We start from the raw sequence: 21,894 nt of genomic DNA, 5'->3' as shown, positions 1-21,894 counted from the left end.
GTGAATGTCCAATTTAACATTATCCCCAACAAAACGAGTTTTACTTTCACATTTTATTCTACGACATAAAATGCATCAGTAATACCTAAGTCGTGATTTTTGAAGCTGTTATGTGACTTAAAAGGCATTTACTAACAAGTTGGTAAAACTGACAAGAGGCAGTCGGGGACATTGAACGTCACGCCCAAAAAGATAAGCGCAGTCCGCTTTTACGCTTATAATGCTCTCATCATCTATAACTCAGACTTAATGGGGAAATGTTTTAAGATAAAAACATTCAAGTGCTTTACGCTTATAATGCTCTCATCATCTATAACTCAGACTTAATGGGGAAATGTTTTAAGATAAGAACGGAAAGAGTTGTCGGAAGCTAGTGATGGTAACATTGAATTCGTGTAGTCCGTTCATAAGCAGCGCACCTTTACCTTTAGCAACCTATCACAATATACCAAAGTTACGCAAGACTAGGACTGAATCCGGCCCCCAAACCCTCAATCACTATTCCCTATGTTAGAACAGTGATTTATATTTTGTAATGCGTTTGTAATCGATTCTTTTTGGAATATTTATCTCTTACCTAGCCTCATTTGACTGAAACAAACCCTTTTATTAACATTATTCCAAATATCTTCTCCCACAAAAAAAGAAATAAAAAAAGTTTTGAACGACAAGGGTGATAAAATCATGTCTAAAATGATGATAGAATATGAATAAGTTTGCAAAAAGTAAAAAAAAAAAAAACCATTCATAAGAAATTGTAAAAAAAAGTCTTATTGAACGCACTTAGATTTTCGACTAAATAGCCCCCAAACACATTTGAAGAAAAAAAAAAATAGATCCTTTCTAACCCGAACTGACAACATTGCCCCTCTGACGTGACAAAAACCCAACGCCACATTTTGGATTAAAATTTCGGCGAACGGTGACTAATTATTTGAACAAAATAGTTAAATGACACTTAAAATAATTTGTTACATAAATGTAAAAAACACTCGAGAGATATTTTAATATATTATGATTTATTATTCATCACACCTGTAATTATTAAATACACTGTGAGCTTCTTCTGCAGTTTTAGAACAGCTGTCTTCATCTATGAATTTTTCATTCTCAACTGTAAATGGTTTCATGTAAACTTAAAAACAAGCATGAGACATACACAGGACAGAATGAGAGTAGCCTACTAACCTAAACAAACAATAAAATGAAATTTAAAATGATTTAAAATTAATTATACAACATACACTAAGTCGTATTTACCGATGAAGAAATCCATAAGACAAGTCAAACTATTTTACACCCAGTCCAAGCTGTCTCAGGAAAAAAAAACACTGGGTGGCCTTACATTAATTATTGGCGAGCACAGCGTCCAAACCATTTTAAGTCCACCTGTTGTACCCTTGTTTGGTAATACAGACAAGATGGTGTTAGTGAAGGTGGGCTGGCAGGAGTAGAACCAGGTTTATGCCAGCGTTTGGAACTTAGAGCAATTCTTAAGAATAATAAAACACCTTAATCTAGATCAACCAGGCGTTTAGGCTATGGACATCCCACTCCACTATTCCTTGAGCAGATCCAGTGCTCGTGTCAACACTGAAGGTAGTCTGAGGCCCCTGCTGGCCACAACATACATGTCAACATCTACATTGTGCAGACAGTTAGGAACAAAGTTTGCATAGACATAATTTGCTTGCATTCACTTGAACAGTAGTGCCTTTAGAGGAAGCAATGACCACTGAGGTCAGTAAGGGCACCACTGATAGGTGAGGAAGAGGTTTGATCCCCTGTAGTTGGAACTGAACGATGCAACGAGTCCAGTAAACACAGGAGACACCATTAAAACATTGAGTATTGGCTACCATATTTCAACCCAGAAAACCACAGGTCTCTTCTGAACTCAGAAAATACTATATACTGAGGAGGAGTCCTAAAAGCATAAATATGGTCCGATTACCTGGTGAATGTATCAGAATAATTCATAATACTGAGGGGTCAGTGGATTATGGTGGAGTTAAATTCTTCAGTGTTTAATTCACATCAAGAGTAACACTTTTCGGGTGAAAGCTTTGTTAAGGACGATATTTAACATTTAATAGCCACAAAAATGCTTAGCACACATTTTAGTAATCCATTCCTTTTCTTTCATCAACTCTTTGGGATTAGTTCCCCCTTCAATGGGACATATAATAATAATTTATAAAAGGACCAGAATGAAATAATATTCAGTATGAAATCACCATCTCCCACAATACAAATACTGCAGTAATATTAGACACGCTAGTGATCATAAAATGTCTAAAATAAATAACAACTGCTTTGTTTTGTTCTCCAGGATGTTGGGAGAAAAATGTGCAAAAATAATTTTCAGCGCTTAAAAATAAAATTAAAATAAATCCTGTGATTAAATACAATGCTTTCCTAAAACAAAGCTCACTGCTATTCCAGTCTACCAGGCTTCCATTCACTTGCATAGAAAAATAAAAAATCTAATCCAAAATAAGACTAATAATAGCTGTAATAGATATTACATGGTTTCATCAGATTAAATTAATAGTTTATACATCAAAACATTACAGCCTGAAGCCAAGAACTTCAAAGGTCAAAGGTTAATGCTACAGCGCTGCACCAAAACCTTCCCATCCAACAAGGCGCAGACTAAAGGAGTCATGTGAACTGGATTTTGCCCTACATTAATGAACCGATAAAGGTTAGTGCTGAAATTCAACAGTCCTCAGTGCATACATTTATTAAAACCACTGTCTGAACTCTACATCCATATCAACATCAAGAGAATTAACATCAAACCACACAGATATCTGGAGTGATCCTCACGCTTGGCAGAGTTTTTAACGTTTGCTGCAGTTAGTTCGAAAAGAGAAGAAAATAAATAAATAAGCTCTTCGGCGGTGAGAGGAAATATTAGGCGAGGCTGATTTAACGATGGAGTGAGACCTTACGGGTTTGCAGTCTTTCAGCGGAGATAGACAAGTACACTCATCAAGAACAGGTTTGATTTCTTCTTAGTAATTATGCTAATTTGGATAGTCAAACAGTTTTTAAATGGATAGTTAAAAGTGGCTCTTTCCACAGTTTTGTAAGAGGACATACCGTTTCCCACAGTTGAATTTTGCTTCTTCACTTACCCAACACTTATTAATTCCTCCTACGAGTGCACAACAGGAAAGACGAGCTCTTTTGAAAGAAGACTGAAAAGAGAAAAGAAAGACGAGACCCGTGTGCTGCACGAGACTGTCACGATTCACTACACTGCCAAGGCACAGACATACAAGAACACACACTAACAAGCAACAGTACAATAAATAAATAGGTCCTCCAGAACACTAAAAACATAAGTTATTTCTAGACACCGCCGCGCTTTTCAAGCTGCAGAACGGTTTTATTTAGGTATTCTGGTTGAGTAATATTAGAGGGGGATTGTGGGGTTGGACTGGCACAGATGGCGCTAGAGGTCTACTGTATGTACACCATGGCACCTAGTACACTAGAATTGACTACTAATTATACAGCTGATCTCATCAATCAGGTTTACACTTTTAAAAGAAAAAAAAGTAATAACCACTTCCTGTTGCAGCACTGGGTGAAAGCACTGTGCAGACGAGATGAGAAACATGGGGCAGATGCAGTGATCACGTTATCCTTGTGAAATGAGTACTTGAGATGAAATGGACGTTTCAGAAGGATCTTCCCTTTCCCTCTGTCTTTTTTCACCAATCTGCAGCCATTTCGATTTCTTATCCTCTTCTTGTTGAAGAAACGACGGGGCAGAATTAGGGCAAATCTTTCGCTGCTGCGGCTCCATTCTTCTCCTCTGTCTCTCCTCCTCCCCCTTTGTCTTTTTTCTTACCCCCTTTCTCCTTTTTCTTATCCTTCTCAGCTTTCTCCTTCTTCAGCCTTTCCTTCTCATTCTTCTCCTTATCTTTCTTGTCCCGCGATTTTTGCTTCTCCTCCTCTTTCTCCCGCTTCTTGTCCTCCTTGGTTTTCTTTTTCTTTTTTCCATCTTCCTCTACTGCAGGTTTTGCAGTATCTGGGCAAGGAGGTAATGGTGCGTTGTTTGCGGTGGGTGACGGGATGGTGGGGGTGATGTGTTCAGAGACGACTTTCGGTGACGGCTGGAGCATGGTTGCACTGGACGTGTGCGCGGTTGGAGCTGGTGGTGTGATAGTAGATGATGTTGTAGCTAGCGGACTGGGCCCATGAGGTGCCGGTGGACGCCCACCAGCTCCAACATTAGAGGCAGGCGGTACTGGAGGTTTTGAGGCTACTGCACTGGCGCCGCACACAAGTGGCTGCAATGGGACTATATCCTGACCCAAACTGCCAGAGGTGGAGCTCTTCTTATTCTGTGAATGAAATGGCATCTTGGACTTTCTAAGACCAGGAAGTGACAGGAGGCTTGATGACGCACGCAAGGGTCCGGGGGGAGGGACATGACCCCCCAGGAATGACAGGCTGCCACCAGAGCTGATCGCAGCAGCCCGGTGTTTCTGCTCGTAGATGGCCCGCGTGCCGTGCAAACGGCGATTCGGTTGGTGAGTCAACTCCCCACGAGATTCCCGCCACTTACGCACCTGAATACTGCACTCCCTCTCGATCAGAGCCTCTGTTACAGACAGAGAGACCACCTGAAAACAGAGCAGAGAGTATGAGAAAGGATACAGCATGCTGCACTGCTACTTCTTGATCTTTCGTTAGAGTGAGTTTGTGTGCACACCTCTTGCACCAGAACTTCCTCCTTGATGCTTTCAGGGGGGATGTTCCTTAATCGCTCCATGGTCTCGTACATGCCCTGCACCTCACGGAGCTTATCTACAGACCCCAACATCTGCTTAAGTAGCACCAAACCCACCCGGAACACGATCTTCACTCCTGAGAAACAACATAAAAAAAGGAATTAAACATCACAGAATCATATATACCAAACATATGGACATTTACATGGACAAATAAATGCTGTTCTTTTAACTTGTTTTCATCAAAAAATCCTTTAAAAAAGTTAAGCTGTACAATTGTTTTAAAAATGTGCATATAATGTATACATATACCCTAATAATTTACTAATACAATTTTTAAAAAGTCCCATTCACACAACATTTCACATCAATGGAATAAAAATGGCCAAATCAATTTTAAATTTCATTCAGATTGTAAGAGGTGGCTTAAACCTTTTCTGATTCATTCGATAAGAACTCTTGATTGGACAGAAAATTGAAAGTGGCAAGTTCTGTGAATGTCCAATGACATAGAAATGCTGTAATGAAATGACGCTTGGATCAAGCTGTTGTTTTTGATGAATATAGTGTCATAAATGACTGTCTATCTAAAATTCTCCTTCAACTCAGCGTGGAGTGTGTTGTGAAGAACATCGTTATCTCAATAGTGCTTGCTTTGGACTCTGATCCACAGATGGCTTGTTTTTGGGAGTGGGAAGGTTTTTAATATAAAAAATAAATACATTTGCACAATAATTACAAATGATCGTACAACCACTGTAGTGAGATGGACTTTATAACAACGTCTTTACTGCTTTTTATGGGTCTTGAGAAAGAAAATATGTCATTATGACATGTAAACTAGGGCTGTAATCAACCAAAGAAAATCTTGGTCGACTGAAGTCCTGCAATTTTCGACAAAAAAATCTACTAAAAATGGATTAGCTGCACACTGTGTGCAGTACTTGGCAGCCTTGTTGTCTGTCTAAATTAATTATAAATAAACATAAAAAACTAGTAGGCTATTTGCAGTGTATTAAATCGTTTTTGACCTGATTATTTTGCACTGAAATGAGTCTGACACAGGAGTCTGTCGGCTCTGACAGCTTTGCATCGCGTGCACCTGAGCAATATCATAGGATATGATTTCTGAAAATATAGTACTATGTTGTAAACTAGTGATATCAAAAAAATTTGAGGAATATGCAACATAATTTAGACAATTGTTTTTGTCACATGTATTATAATAACTGACAGACACTATCATTTCTGCCACTCCATGCAGCTCGAACATATATAGCTCAGCTCAGCTTCATACGTACATATACATATATAGCTCAGCTCAGAGTCCTGCTCTATGTTTGAATATGACCAGTCATTTTCGCCGTTGTCCCAGAATAAGTGAATGAAAACTTGTGAGGTTTTGTGCTGATACGAAGTAAGGGGGAGAGCACAATCAATCGAATATATTCCAGGGTTTCTACTGATACAAAGCCATATGCTAATCACTGAAACAACTCTTTAACTGAAAGCTTTTACTCTTAAACACAAAAGGTATGTCCACTTTAATAAAAAAGGAATATTTATTAAACAAGCCAGATCAAGAACAGAAATGAAATAAAGTGCATAATTGAAAAATAAAGCATGAGCTCAAAACTAACACAAATTGGTCTCCAAATAAAAATGTAAACAAAAAAGTCCCCAAATCCAATAAAATATAACTAGAAATAAATGTGCAGTTTGCACAATAATAAAAGGAAACCATAAATGCAGGCAACAACAGACGGGGCAACCTACAGTAGACAAGTTAGCTTACCATTTTTAGGTGATATGACATGTTTGTCATCAAGCTGTGATAACTTTTGCTTGCAAAATTTGCATTCGACCTTCCCCCCATTTTCTTTTTTTTTTTTTTTAATGCTGCGCACACTGCCGATGTCTTTGTTGACATGGTAGACGAGGACTGAGGAAATGCTCTCACAATTAAATAAATAACATACAGCAAAGCAGTCTACTTCTGTACTGTAATCTGTCTCTTTTATCCAGTGGGTTGAGCTAATCCAAAAGAAGTGAAAGCAAGAGGGGTGTTCTGAAGACAGACTATTCCCTGTGAAACAGGGGTGCTTTGAAAATGATTTTCCCCCATTATAATTAGTGCTTTCCACTTGATGAATGCGACGAAACTGACCAAATGAACGCAGCAAAACTGATGAAATAAATGCTGCAAAAAATCAACCAATCAAGAGTTTTGGTCGAGCCAGAATGTATGGACTAATAATCGACTGGGAGATTACAGCCCTAATGTAAACGCTTACATTTACCTGATCCCTTAATTTACATTCATGTAAACACCATGTTTGGATTCATCAATCAGAATTGTTTAATTCAGATTTAAACAAAAATATTAAATATTTAAATAAAATTAGAATGATTTATTAAGGATCATGTGACACTGAAGAGTAATGATGCTGAGAATTCAGCTGTCATAAAAACTGGGGGGGGGGGGGGAATAAAAATATTTCTTAAATATATACATGCATGTGTGTATTAAAACACAAACTTTTATTTTGGATGCGATTAATCGCAATTAATCGATTTGACAGAAGTGTAAACATACAAACAAAACTTTAAACATACAATCTGAACAAACCGAACACAGCAAAAACATCACAAATTGCAGATGCTCATATTCACTAATGTATATGACTGACCTTCACAGAAGAACATGTCCCAGACACGCAGGACACAAGACCAAGGCAGTGTACGGGAGAAAATGCACATAAACCACTCTGTCATGTACAGGATGGGGTCAATCTTAAATTTCTTCAGGTGACGGTAAGCCATGGGACACACTCTCCTCAGAAGAGAAAAAAAAATCTCTCCGTCTAGCTGGATAGCCTCCTAATGGACAAGAGAGGAGAAGAAAGAGGAGTTTATAAAAATAATCACTCTTCACTGTGGTCCTAGTTAGTCTCTTTGGGTTACTCACCAACCCAGCACTGTAGTAGCCAGGCAAAAATTTCTCACAGATTTGCACAAGACACCAGAAGGCTTGCTAGAAGAAAATAACAGAGAAAAAACGGTGACAAGGTTATATCCGGTGATAATACTCTGACATATATTTTCTTCATCCTGTTTTTATTTCTTTAAAGAAAATCGGCCCAGCAAAGCAACCTAGAATTTTTAAGCTGTGTTCAATTCTGTCTTACCTCAGCAGGCATGTGCATGAGCAGCACTGCTGCCACCGGTGCCTGGGCCTGACAGTAGCCTTCATCCGGCCGGTAGATTGTGTAGGCCTTTAGTATACGGTATAGGTCCTGCTGCCTGAACACACACATACACATACACACACACACACACCCACACACACACACACATATACACACAAATTAAAACTAAATGGAAGTGAAATTTTGTAAAATAATACATTATTATTAATTTATAAACAACATGCTTAAATCACACGATTGTCCAACATCACAAAAATAAATGTCAGCAATTCTTCTTCTTCTTACATTTGCATTTACATTACATTTATTATAATAAATTAATAATCCTTTTTTCCCCCTTTTAAAGTGTACTGTTTGAATTGGGCAAGATATTATCAGCTTAACATAGGATATATATATATATATATATTCCCCAACATATAATAGATACAATGAGAAACAACAGAGCAGAGGAGAGATGTGACAGTGTGGGGAAGTATAAACTGAAGCCCAAAGTGCATCAATTCCCTCTAATGAAGGTAAAGTGCACATATGCGCACTTCAAAATCTCGCCAGAAGTAGTAAGTCATTCAGGTTCTTTTTGCCTACTTTGAATACTATGAATTCGGACACAATACTCTTTTAGCATACCGTACTATATATTAGGGAAGTAGTCGATTTTGGTAGCAGCAATGGTAGAAATCATTTTCATGGATGCGGTTATTAACGTTACTGTAGTATGAAGCAGAGCAGGGCCGAGTGTTGTGGAGCTGAGCACAGCTGCTGGAGCGATTGTTACACAAACACGCCTCGCGAACACCGGGACTTTTATTATGACGGGACGGGACACAGTCGCCAGGCACGTGCACTATTTCCGCTTTTCCGGTCATGAGTGTAAGGTAAAGCAGCTCTGTTTATCATATTAGATACATTTTAGTTTCGGCTAAAATTATGTAATGACGTTACTCTGTGCGTTCGCTCAGCAGCTGCTGGGACACTTGTTCACGCTGCTAAGAGAAAAGCGCTTCTGCCAAATAGAACCGGAAACCGAGGGTAACGCAGATATGACGCAATTGACAGGCGACTCCCTCAAACGCTATGCTGACACGTCCAGGTTCACTGGTTAAAATAGCAATTTTCTCAAAATTTACAAATAGTTGGAAACATTTGGGATATTGTAAGTACTCAACTGAACAAAATATATAACACTGGCCTAGTGGTTTTTGGATATTTTACTGCAAAAATACTACATAGTGCACCTTTAAAAAACAGATTTTTTTTCAAACACTAAAAGTAGCTCAATCCAAAACAATTGTTTAAGAGCAAACATGTTGAAGATTAGCCAAAAGGCTGATGATTCATTACGCTAAGCTATTTCCTCACAAAAGTGTTTTTTTCAAAATAGTGTAGACTCTCTAGCCTGACAAGCCAGACCCACATCAAGATGTTTGGTCTGGAAACTCACCATTGACAGGGCTCAATCCGAGGGGCGGGAGATAAACAGTTGTCTTTCAAACTCCCTCTGCATGGCGTGCACGCAACTGGATATCGCTACCACCAACAAGAGCAACGAAGGTGAAGCAGAGCTCGTTGACAGATTAAACTTTCGCCGTATCCGGTCGGCTAAACTCCGAACACATCTTCCCTTTTTAAGAATGTCTTCAGTGCCGTTCTTTGTTCTTTTCTCAGAGAAAAGCTTAACTCCAAGTCGTGGTCAAAGCTGATTCGAAAGACCGCTGTTCGCCAGTTTCTGTGTTTACTAGAAGCACGCAAATGCAACTCAGCCATCATTATATTAAGCCCTGTCCACCGACTCTATACACAATGTGATTTGGCGCGACCAGAGTTTGGCGTTTACAGCTCAGAAGTGAATTGAGTTGCAAAAAATTAGATTTGCTGCCGCTAGGGTGCGTCTAGATTTCTAGGCTATAGACTCTCCTCTATTGACATCCATTAAAACACAACCGTTAGCAGGCATTACACTTGGTTTTTATTTTTATTTTTTAAGGTTGCAGGCTTGCCTTCAAGTGGCTTTGGTTAAAAATCAGGCAGCATGCGTACAGAAAATGTGTTGTATTCTGGTGATGAAATTTGTGTAAAACCCGAAGTATACTTTGGGCTTGAGAGTTTTCAGGATTGTGTAATGATCTAAATAAAAGTCTTACATCACTCTTTCTCTTGATAAAACCCTCATATAAATTTACCCATGTCCTCCCCGGGCAGCAAACATCTCATGAAACGGGAACTGCCTGTGCAAGTCCTTCTCTATGATGTCCAACCACTTTGGATCCCCCTGTTCTTGCTCCAACTCCTGAGAGACAAAAAAAGAAAGGTGAACAAATATGACATGTCCATAATAAAAAAGTGTTTTTGCAACCAAATAGTTGTGTCTTGTGGCCATTTTTCTTGCCCATTTAACACAATGTTGTTAGTGTTCACAGCTTTACTGTCAAATGTCAACTGGAACAAATATGCTATATGATTATCAGATGCAATGGTGTAACACAGTAAAAAAAATAGAATTGATGTGTCCGTCTTCTAATTGTTTAATGTTAGTTAGGAGCCCCTGAAGAGTAAAACCTATATAGTTAAAGGCCCGCTGAAGTGCCTTGAAACGCGCCGCATTATTCAATGTGTTGATGTGATTTCCCCAGAAACGGCTCCAGCTGTTAGCAGCTCCTCCCCTATTTTGAAACAGCCAATAGTTTTTCATTAATACATAGTGTCAATTTGACTAGAGCCTTTCTGTTTGGTAAAGGTAAAGCCAGTTTCCTTGTTTATTTATACTTATAATCTCCTCCATATCGCCTTGAAATGCAACATTGACTTTGTGCAGAATTCAAATGGGTCCGATATGTTTTTTGTCTGCGCCGACTCGCGCATATGATCCGCACTGCGCTCTTGTGTCTCTAGTCAATAGCTCTGGTCTAGACTATGTGTGTGTGCCGCTGCGGGTGCGTGAAACTAAGGGTGCTTTCACATCTCTAGTTCGGTTCATTTGGTCCGAAACAAGGGCAAACAATTATACATTGTTGCATTTTTCAGCTTTTTTGGTTCCTTTTCACACCACGCTGATTGCTTTGGTCCGAACCAGTTGAAACGAACCAAAACGCAGGCACGTGACAACATCGACATCACTCATTGGCCATGGCCATGATGCGACATGAAAACAACGTTCTAATGCACTGCAGACGGCGAACGCGCATCTCTCGTCACTTCAAGAGGAGGCGTGCATTAATTATTAATTCTTGACATGCTCATCTTCCGAAAATATTGCCAACGATCTATCAGGTAATAATATCATGCACACAATGTCAGCGCAGCTATCTACGGCAGCTGGTTCAGTCCAAAAATGATCAGTACTTTTGCAGTTGGTTCTGTTCGAGGTCGGATCACGTTCTCACCACAAACAAACCGCTCCAGAGCTCATTTGAAATCGTACCAAGACCACCTCTTCAAGGTCTCCGTACGCTTGTTTGGTCCGCTTTTGGTGCGCACCCGAGTGCGATTGCTGCTTTCAGACCTGACCAAACGAACCTCACCAAAGAGGGAAACGAACTCTAGTACGATTCAACCGAACTAAATGAGGCAGGTGTGAAAGCACCCTAAGATGAAACCAGACTTAATTCACCTCAACTGAAAGCATATTTACACTGAATCGTTTCCTAATGTATATATAGTGTGCTATGTGCTTTTCACCATGTAGAAATTAGTAAATGTATGAACAACTGACCGATTTCAGCTGCAACTTCAGCAGCGAAGGGGTGGACTTTAGATTCTAGAGAGCATTTGAATGGACAGAAGATTTGATGACAAGGTGAAGTATGCGATGCTGTCATTAAAATCTGTGATTCATTTTAGCGAAAGTGAGAGACTGTAAGTTTTGAATGCTTATATCTCCTAAATGCGAATTATGTCATTGTTTTGGAACACACCAACTTTATTCATAACTTTAAGGCTGACATTGTCATACTTAAAGCTAAAAAACTTCAATTTTGATTTCAGTGGGCCTTTAACAACAGCATTAGCACATATTAACTTGGGAGAAGTTGATTTAGGGCCATGAATGTTCAAAGAGAAGGTGTATCAAACCTGACCATACCTCAAACTTTCCAGGATTGGATTCAAGGAGCTCCTGGCTGTTGGAAAGCAGCTGCCAGGCTTTAGCTCTGAGTGAGGAAGGGATTCCTTTCCTGCAGCGCATTTTTACCTGCATCAGAAAGAAAACATAACACAGCATGTATCAACATTTATGAGCAGTGTATTTTCTAATCCAGTCAGGAATGCCATCTGTGAACCTTCTAATAAAAAAAACAGACCTTCTGAAAGCGCCGGGACACCCATTTGTCCCAGTTTCTGAACATGTCCAGCCATTTCATCTCTCTCTGTCTTGCCACAGCCACAGCGATTTCTGCCTCACTACAAGACAGAGAGGGATTCACAAACACATAAAACACATACAACGCATAAAGCTACAAGCACCACACAAGCCGAGATAATGTTGAGCTTTTGACAAATGGTTCAAAGTCAAAAAAGGGTTTACCCTGAATCTTATAGAACACACGTAATATACAGACAACTGCTGCTTTCAAATCTCTCAAAACTAATTAAAAAGCCCTGAAATCTTGTTATTGGTAAATTACGTGTTTGGGTTACACTTTATATTAAGGCGACATAATTACATTGTACTTACTCAAATAAGTACTGAGTAATATTGATTAACTACATGTATTTACTAAAGAGTTTGGTTAGGGTTAGGGTTAGTTACTTGTAACCATGCATACTTTACTGTTATTACTATAGTAAGTACATGTAGTAATACGTAACTAACTACATCACCTTAAAATAAAGTGTTACCAGTTTTTGTAGCTTTGTAAAGATAGATCATCTACCAAATTAACAAGCCTAGTAGTAGTGATGCCAGACAGATAGAACACCTTGAGTTTGAGACTTAGGTCACTAAGTGTGCAATTTCTGAAATGGAATTGCAAAGCTAATTTTATAATGACAGACATTCTTTCTATTTGTCATTGGTAAAAAAAAAAAAACGATAGTCCTGCCCCAAGCTCACACCACTGATTGAACCAATTGTGCTATTTTGGGCTTGTCGAGATGCTCAGACACACGACAGCAGCACAGAGGCAATATTTACACTATTCAGGAAACCATCTATTTAAAAAAAAAAAAAAAAAAAAAAAAAAGACTCAACTTACTTAGCTTCAGCCTTCACTTGGACTCTAAAGTAGAAATTTTTGAACATAGTGAACAAGTCAGTAGCTTACAGACAAGAAATAACATATCAGAACAACACTTTTTAAATATATTGCATTTTGATGGTAATAATACCAATAATAAAAATAAAAACTAATAAATAAAAATGACTAGTTTAAGAATTAGTTTTTAAAGTTTTTTGCCTTGAAACTTTACTAGATGCTCTGACAGGTCTGACCGTCTGACTGTGACAATAACTTGTAAACAAAAATAGCAGAGAAATAAATCTGACAGACAGCACGCTGAGCATATGAGAAAGTCTATTTTAAGACTAACCCACACTGAACATTTTTAAATAGCTGAAAAAGCATGTGGTTGTTATTAAGTTAATGCTGAACAGGAATAAAAAAAGGAAACATTCAAACGTAAAGAAGAACAGTGTTAGTGCCCGTTTTAGATGAATTAGTCAGTACTAGAGATAAGGCAGAGACAGTCGGGGGAAGAGAGAGACAAAAAGTGAGACAGTCAGTGCACTCTGACTCAGACGAGCCCTCTCAGCACAATCTGAGTCACTTTCAACAAACACATGAAGGACACCGAGAAGCAGCGAGAGAGACAGACACAGGAAAAACGCACCAAATGCTCATCCTGCTCTCAGCTGTAGGCATAAATTATTAATATCCCAGCAGCACACTTCACATCAGGTGCTGGCAATTACCCTTTCATTCTCATTCATTATAAATGCTTACTCTGGTTTATCAAACCAAGTAGAGCCAAATAAAAGAAAGAAAATAATGAAATATTATAAAAGATTTTTTAATTTCAACATCAAATACTTTTTAATGTATTTCATGGTTTTCCTGTGCTGGGGTTGGGCAAATTTTTTTTAAAAAAATCCATATTTCTCTGCCTTTGACAATATTCAATATTTATATATGATGTATTTGTTCAGAAATGGCTTAGAAACAGTAAAACTATAGTTTAAAAACTTAAACAACTGTTCCAATTTAAAATGATTGGCTGAATCAGTTTCAAATTGATTCTTTGTACTGACAGTTTGAATTTATTCATAAAAATTAATCAAACATACCAACTCTTAAAGGGTTACTTCAGCGATTAGCATATGGCTTTGTATCAGTAGAAACCCTGGAGTATATTCAAATGATTGAGCTTTCCCCCCTCATATCCCCCTGAGATAAGAGATTTATGCATTTTATTTCTGGAAAAATTCCTCCTATGATGCAAATTGACGATTTTTGCATCATAGGAGGAATACTTGCCCAAAGGCTAAAGACTACAGCCAGCAGAGGGAGCCATTTCCGCATGTTTTGAATCCGCGCATGGGGGATGGGAGATTACACACAGCTTGCAGGGAGAGCTCAGCTGGCAACTACAGGCACTCATTTAAAGGGAGCTATGTTTTGCAATGTAAGTCTTTTAACTTCTCAAATTAATTTCTATGAAAGTTAAGCTTGCAAAGGCATGAACTGAAACGCGCCAGACTGAACTCGCGTTGTGAATGTATGCCGCGAGTGTAGTCACGATTACCTCAGCTCTCATCACTCCTGCAGTTAGTGCTCAGTGCTGTGATACTCGCGCGGTGACTCACTCATTACATTGAACAGACACGTTCACATTTTAATTAAAGTGTCTTCTTTAACTCAGTCACAGTAATCAAGTTGGTGGTGTTGGGAATGGCCTCACATGGCAGCAAAGCATTCTGGGAATTGTAGTCTTTCATCCCCATGGGACAAAAATACATTTTCTGTTCTTTCTCAGTCTAGAAGACACCAAATTCAAAAATAATTTCACATTTCTACTGCATTGATGACCCAGTTTAAATACAGATTCATCTTCCCAGCGCTGAAGTACCCCTTTAAGCCCTATTCACACAAAGCCCACACCACAATAATTACAATAACGATAAAGATGACTGATATCATTGGAATTGCTTTCAAAATTATTTTTTCCAGCTGATGATTGATGAATGATAGACATTGAAAGCCAAGCAGAATCCCCAAAAGAAGACATAGTAGATAATGAAAGTAAATTAAATTACGAACAATGTTTCAAGTTTAAATATAATCATATACAAGTAACATTAATTAATATAAGTAATATTATATTAAAATCTAATTATATTAATTTGACAAGCAAGCAGCTGACAGTCCAAAAGCATATGGAGGCAATATGCAGGAAAGGGAAGAATGTATATTTTGCAAAATACTCAACACATTAAATGCCGAAATATGTGACATGCTCTTATAAATGAAGAGTTTTTTTTTTTTTTTTTTTTACATTTATATAGCGCTTTTCAAGGCTTTTTATTATTTGCTCTTATCATTTTTTTAAATTAAAAATAATGTGAGAATGTGTTTTTGGTCATTTAGTAGACACCCACCTTCCCTCACTGTACTGTGCTCCTCCCAGGAAGCCATATTTATCAGTACGCCTCACTGGACCATTGATCTCGGAGTCTGACCCCACTGAGCTGCCGTCCTCACCGAGCCCTGACAGAGACTCCAAAGTGCCTGACATCAGGCTGGCTGACTCCAGGTAGCTGAGCGTGTCCGGGGCTGGACGCGTGTAAGTGGAGGGCAGAAACATGGACCCACCAGACTCCTGCACCAGTACGGCTGGTGGTTCGGCCTTGGAGGGTGTGCAGGGGAGCTCAGGGCTCATCTTATTGATGGTGGGGCTGTTGGGTTCAGGGTTTTGGGTGGGCTCAGGCAGTGGGACAGTTTGTGCTTCTGTTTGCGTGGAGTCTTGTGAAGAGGGGGCTGGGTTGGAGACGGGAATGGGAGGAGGGGTAAACTGAGGAGTAGTGTCCATGGGTGGAGCAGGACTGGAATTCTGGCTCACTTGAACGATGGGATACAGATTAGGACTGGGATTAAGTTCAGGCGATGGAGGCATCTGCTGTTCCTGCACTGAGTCCTGTGCTTCAGTGTGCTGTTCTATTTGGATTAAATCATTTTCCCCATTAGACTCTCCATCTGTAGCAACTATTACTTCTACTGGTGGGCTAACAGCGCTCTTTGTTGCTGTTGAAGAGGTGGCTGCATTGTTTTGGCCAAGTGTGGACTCCCAAGATGAAGAGTTTTTTCCACCTGCCTGTAATGTTGGGTTTCCCATTACGGCTCGGTTCCCGTAGAGTGTTGATTTTGGGATAGGAGTTTCTGAAGGAAGAGACTGTGGGCTCGAGGGAGCAGGCACAGATTGGTCGCCCATACTTGGAGGGGACGGGGTAAGGGTGGTGATTTCAGCCATAGCAGCTCCTCAAAGATACAGCTGATCAAGAGAGAGACAAAACCAGAGTCAGAGATTATTATTCCTTGAAATACAAGAATAAAACCAAACGCTGTAATTTCATTAAAAGAGCCCCTTTTGGTCTTTAAGAAGTGAATGGCTGCAATGAAGCAGGTGTCTAAATGTGACTAATACTCTTAGTTGGCAGGAAAAGAGAGAGAGGGAAAAAAATCCAGTACCAAATAAATCTTCTGTGAAATTCTATGAGCATGTCTCATATCACAGCTCTTTAAAGAAACTTTTTATATCCTTTTGTTTTACCTACACACCTAACATACACACCTAAAAGGTGTTAAACTCAGGTGTGCTGCACCAAACACTATCTCTGTGCACTTTTGACTCATAATAATCATGTCAGATATTATTCTCTCTCATCAATCAAAATAAATGAGGGGAAAAACTATACTAAAATGGAATATCTTATTTTAAAAAAGTATGTATGGCAAATCTGTTTAAAGGTCCCGTTCTTCGCGATTCCATCTTTCAAACTTTAGTTAGTGTGAAATGTTGCTGTTAGAGCATAAATAATACCTGCCAAGCGAGATATTTTATTTAACAGAAGTTCCCTTTCAAAGCCTACAGCGAATGGCCGGTTTGGACTACAGCAGGAAGTCCAGGGATGTACTAAAAATAAAAATACTAGAATGGCACGTCTTTGAGGATTTTTTTTTTTTTTTTTGAGAAATGCTTACAATAGAAGTCTATGGGGCAAATGTCCACACTTGTTAGCTTATACAATCTGTGACACAAATGTTTTGACAACATGCTCAACTTGTAAATATTAGAGAGCACTGTGTGTTTAACACAGAATGCACACTACCATTCAAAACACTTTTTTAAATGCTTTTGAAATAAGTCTCTCATGCTCACCAAGGCTAAATTTAAATAGCCTATCTAAAATTTGATAGTTTAATTATTTTATACAGTAAAAACAGTTATTTTGTGAAATAATGTTACAATTTAAAAAAGTGTTTATTTATTTTATATTTATCCCGAGAAATACATCTTTTGTAACATTTAAATCTCTTTACTGCCACTTTGGATCAATTTAATGTATTCTTGCTAAATGAGAATTAAATTAGTATAAATTGTTTTAGATATTGCATTCTTTACAAAATAAAAATAAAAAACATCCTAACCCCAAAATGTTGGTCGGTAGAGTGCCTTTGAACATTACACTTTGACAACCAATTTAATATCAAAAAAAATGTTCATCTAAAATAAAATCGATTTAAGAAAACATGAAGATTTAAGAAAATATCACCAATCTCAAGTAAATGTACTTCTAACCATTTATGCTGAAGATGAAGAGGAGATATACAGCAGTTTGTATGAAAGTTATATCACTAAACACAGTCATTTTAATAGTTAAATGCATTGGTCTATATCTAAATTAGAAACTAAAATAAAAAAAGGGTAACAACTCGTGACATGATGCACTGTATTTAAGCATATCCTGTAGAGTAAGACGCATTCAGACCAGAGGAGGACCTTTCAACTGCTTAGTAAAGACAATGGTGAACTGTTGCAAAGAAGGTCTTAATGAATATAAATTATACCGATGCAAACAACAGTGATATCTGATATGCTGGACTAAACATTACAGATCTAGTTTAGGTACAGTGTAAAGGAACTATTACCACTATTTCCTCTTACACTAAAGTCTGCCTCATAGACTTCCGTATCTATATATAAATGTGTCCGAGTACACATGCTGACAGGAGATAAAAAGGAAGTGGTTCCTTGACAGCACTATGGCTAAAAGTTTGAACATGCTTGTGAATGTGACGCTCAAATGCTGCATTTGGGCGTCACATTTACAAGCATATCACAATTTTCTCACCAGGTTGAGACACAACACACATGTGATTGTCAAACTGTGGGGTGTCTTCAAAAACCAGACAAAAAATTCAAAGTAGAAGACTATTAAAAAGTAATGTGCCATAAAGAGTTATTGCACAATAAACTATTAATCGTCTAAATGTAAAATTCCACTAAAACTTATCAGGAAGTCTTTGTGGTAGAGATAGGAAGTCATACTCATTTTTACAGATCGGTTCATTCAGACAGGTGCAAAAATGATTTGATGATGCTTTTAAAACAAGATGTAATTATGTCATTATCAAAAAGAACAAAGTCATTTTGTATCCAAATATAAATTATCATTTACATTAGACAATGCTAAAACATTTACATTTATTGGATGTTTTGCACAATTTTAATTTTATTATTCAACAACCAACCCATGTGATGATGAAACGCTCATATGTTTGTCATATTTATGCTGTTGGATTAAAGTAATGTACTTTTTCTTCCTGATTTGTCAAATCGTCCAAATACCGTTAAATTATTTTTAATCAGTCAATCAGTTGTTGATTAAAAGCCCAAATTGTAAATGAATCGTGTGATCGGTTCAACAGAGTCACTGAAATGATCCGACTCAAAAAACGATTCGTTCAGGAATCGGACAAAGCTACTTAACGGGACTCCACCCATGAACCGTGCTCGTTCCGGGTGACCAAGACTAATAATATCTAAACTGTGAGAATTTAGATGAGATGTAAACAAACCACACTTAAGAACTTGCAGGGCAGTTTTTAATATTGTGTTGGTGCAAACGCGTGAGCTGTCATTCGCAGTGTGACTGACCACATGTGAGGTGACTGGACAATAATACAGTAGTACCGGATACCGGGAAACCTCCATTTGTAAAAGACCAAGACCAACACCTATACAAAATAGATTACGTTTTTAAAAGAAAGACTACAGTCATAAAACACACAAACAATGACATAAAGTGATCATCTGGTACGGCAGATGCGACTGCTTAACCCGCAGGAGTAACGTTAGCTGGATTTGTGACTGCCAAATTTAATCTAAAAGCTGCTAATCGTGCAGTCCGATCTGTCTTGTAACAGCCTCTCAACAACTCAAATGTGTCTTTATTGTGTTGAGCATCACTATATCACTGCGTGGTACATACAACGACAACAAGTTGAAAAAATATATACGTTTTAATTGTATTTTACTCATGTAAGTAGTTGCTGAAATTGGCCTGCTAACTTGCTAGCTCATGCCTACAGTATCCAGTGCGGCCGATCAGCTCAACTTCCCGGTTGGCGCAGGAAAACAGTGTTATTGGTTTTGTTAATCTGTTTTGACACACCTGTCTCGTCTGAGAGAAGATAATAGAGAAGAGTGTGAGAACAGTGTGCAGACTCACCCGCGGCTGAGGGATCTGTCCGTCCGTTCCGTGTGGGGGGCTCCTGTCCACACCGGTTATCGTGACCCCCCGCCACCGCCGCCGCCGCCGTTGAACGGATGTAAGACGCAAGGAAGACAGGCCGTTGATAAGCCACTGGGCCGATAGAAAAGTTGTAACGATAAACCTAAAAGTGCGGTTGGGGATCTCTGAGTGGAGGGTGGTGTGTTGAAGGGCTAACGGTGTTAGCTAAACACTGCCGCTCCGCACTGAGTTCCCACTCGTCCGCGCGCAAACAGATCCGTATCGGTGTTGGCATTAATTTCTCTTGTGCATTGCGTTTGAGAAAGTCAGGAAACCTCAGTGAAATGAGAATCGGGCCACATCGCTGGAAGAGATAAACACGGCCCAGCTGACATCTCGCCGTGTCTGCATTTCCTACAACCAACTCTGAGTGACAGCGACGTGCGCGCACCCAGTAATGACGTCGGTCAGGACAACGCTGAACTCCTGTTGGAATATCTTAACCAATATTGTTGTTTTCAATATACATTTTGGTAAAGCATTAAATGGCAAAGCAATTATTATTTTTATTTTTTTGGATAATTAAAAAAAGTTTCCCATATCTTATCTTACGTTATCATATTTATCATAATAGGTACATATTCTCTCAGGAATGAAGAAGGTCCATTGGCAGTGACTTGTCTTTTTAAGTTAATGCTTACAACAATATACAGATAATAATATAATAACAAGGAGCAAAACAAAACCGAGTGTTAAATATAATAGGCCTACTAAAAAAAATTAAACACTGACATATAAATATACAGTATTTTTTGAGAATTGCAAGTCATTTAAATGTGTGTGTGTGTGTGTGTGTGTGTGTGTGTGTGTGTGTGTGTGTGTGTGTGTGTGTGTGTGTGTGTGTGTGTGTTATATTTAAATAAAAATATTGGTAATTAACATGATGTAGGCTACTATGGAGTCGGGCGTTAGGTTTGGGTTGCATGTTATTATGCATAATTTACAGTTATTACTGTAGTAAGTATATACCAAATAACAAAGACACTGTAAATAAAGTTTTATTGTCTTTTATGCAATACAAATAGATAATAATTAATTAAATAAATAAATAACACTATACATAAATAATGAAAAGACTATTGAAAAAGGTGAGCAGAATATCATTCGTTATGTCATTGTTCTGGTTAAATTTCACAATGTAGGCCTATCAACCCTGAAACCTGATCTTTTTGTATGCTAGAGTTATACAAAAGGCATATGCCAGAGGAAAGACAGGTTCAGGTTATACAAAATCATTGCAAAGGGTAAATCAAACTATAAGGCACTTATTCCAAAATTATTTTTTAGAGATCAGATGTATAGAAATTCTAGTCATTCTAGAAATACTAATTCCTCGAAGAGGTCATGTCTCGTGTTATCCACTAGATGTCGATGTAGACCTACAGTTTGTATCTGCCTATGTAGCTAATCTTCCAGTCACAAATTCCCTCAGGAGTAAACCACAGACAATTAACGTTATGTTCAGCTGTTTATGCGGTTGTTCATCAATTATATATAGGAATAAATATTGTGACGGTCACTATGGAAGCTGTTACGAGGTATTCCCATAGTTCACAACTCATTTCAAGGGAATGCCCCTGAACCGAAGCCAGCTGGGAACACCCTCGTGTTTTTTTCTGCTCCTTTCTTCTTCTTTTTTTGCCGTTCAAAGTTTCTAACTACACTGAAATAGACAGTTCATCCAAATAGTTCACGGAAAATACTGTCATAATTTACTCACCATCACAAACCTGCATGGCTTTTTCTGTGGAACACACACACAATGTATTTGTCTTTTTCTTTTCTTTAGAATGTAAACAGTGAGAGTCTACTTTCATGTGAACCGTATGCAAAAAGATTGCTATGATACCTAAACAATACAAGCTAATGTGGAAAATCTGGCCTCATAGTAAAATCATGCGGTGTTTCTTTTTCCAGGCAGAGAAGGAACATCTGAGTTTTTCATCTCAGTTCTAGGGATGAGATTGGTTATTGTGAGTCAATGTAATATTTTTTTTTAAGAAAAAAGGAGTCGGAAAGTCTTTGCTGCCATTAATCTACACTGATCAGGCATAACATCATGACCACTGACAGGTGAAGTTAATAACACTGATTATCTCTTCATCACAGCACCTGTTAATGGGTGGGATATATTAGGCAGCAAGTGAAC

The 21,894-nt window shown here is 38.4% G+C and overlaps 1 protein-coding gene across 2 annotated transcripts; it reads right to left on the bottom strand.

The window, feature by feature from the left end:
- Positions 1-1,002: 1,002 nt before the first annotated feature.
- LOC137040789 (TBC1 domain family member 10A-like) lies at positions 1,003-20,120 on the bottom strand. 2 transcript variants are annotated; one of them, XM_067416563.1, is made up of 11 exons: positions 19,683-20,120; positions 15,552-16,441; positions 13,153-13,176; positions 12,259-12,358; positions 12,042-12,149; positions 10,144-10,250; positions 7,940-8,054; positions 7,720-7,785; positions 7,442-7,631; positions 4,733-4,887; positions 1,003-4,643 (listed from the first exon to the last, which is right to left on the bottom strand). In XM_067416563.1, the coding sequence occupies exons 2-11, from the start codon at positions 16,418-16,420 to the stop codon at positions 3,789-3,791; spliced, it is 2,589 nt and encodes an 862-aa protein (XP_067272664.1). In that variant the 5' UTR covers positions 16,421-16,441; positions 19,683-20,120; the 3' UTR covers positions 1,003-3,788. The 2 variants fall into 2 exon arrangements, with proteins under 2 accessions (XP_067272664.1, XP_067272670.1); XM_067416569.1 differs by lacking the exon at positions 13,153-13,176.
- Positions 20,121-21,894: the final 1,774 nt, after the last annotated feature.

This window comes from Pseudorasbora parva, chromosome 2, assembly GCF_024679245.1.
Source record: "Pseudorasbora parva isolate DD20220531a chromosome 2, ASM2467924v1, whole genome shotgun sequence".
Classification (NCBI taxonomy): domain Eukaryota; kingdom Metazoa; phylum Chordata; class Actinopteri; order Cypriniformes; family Gobionidae; genus Pseudorasbora; species Pseudorasbora parva.
Note: the sequence above shows the minus strand (reverse complement) of the source record. Positions and strands in the feature narration are given on the sequence as shown.

Coding starts and splice junctions, on each gene's coding strand:
- LOC137040789 (XM_067416563.1), bottom strand. CDS start 16,420: ATGGCTGAAATCACCACCCTTACCCCGTCCCCTCCAAGTATGGGCGAC. Junction 7,632..7,719: donor GCTACTACAGTGCTGGGTTG/GTGAGTAACCCA, acceptor CTTGTCCATTAG/GAGGCTATCCAGCTAGACGG. Junction 4,644..4,732: donor AGGAAGTTCTGGTGCAAGAG/GTGTGCACACAA, acceptor CTCTGTTTTCAG/GTGGTCTCTCTGTCTGTAAC.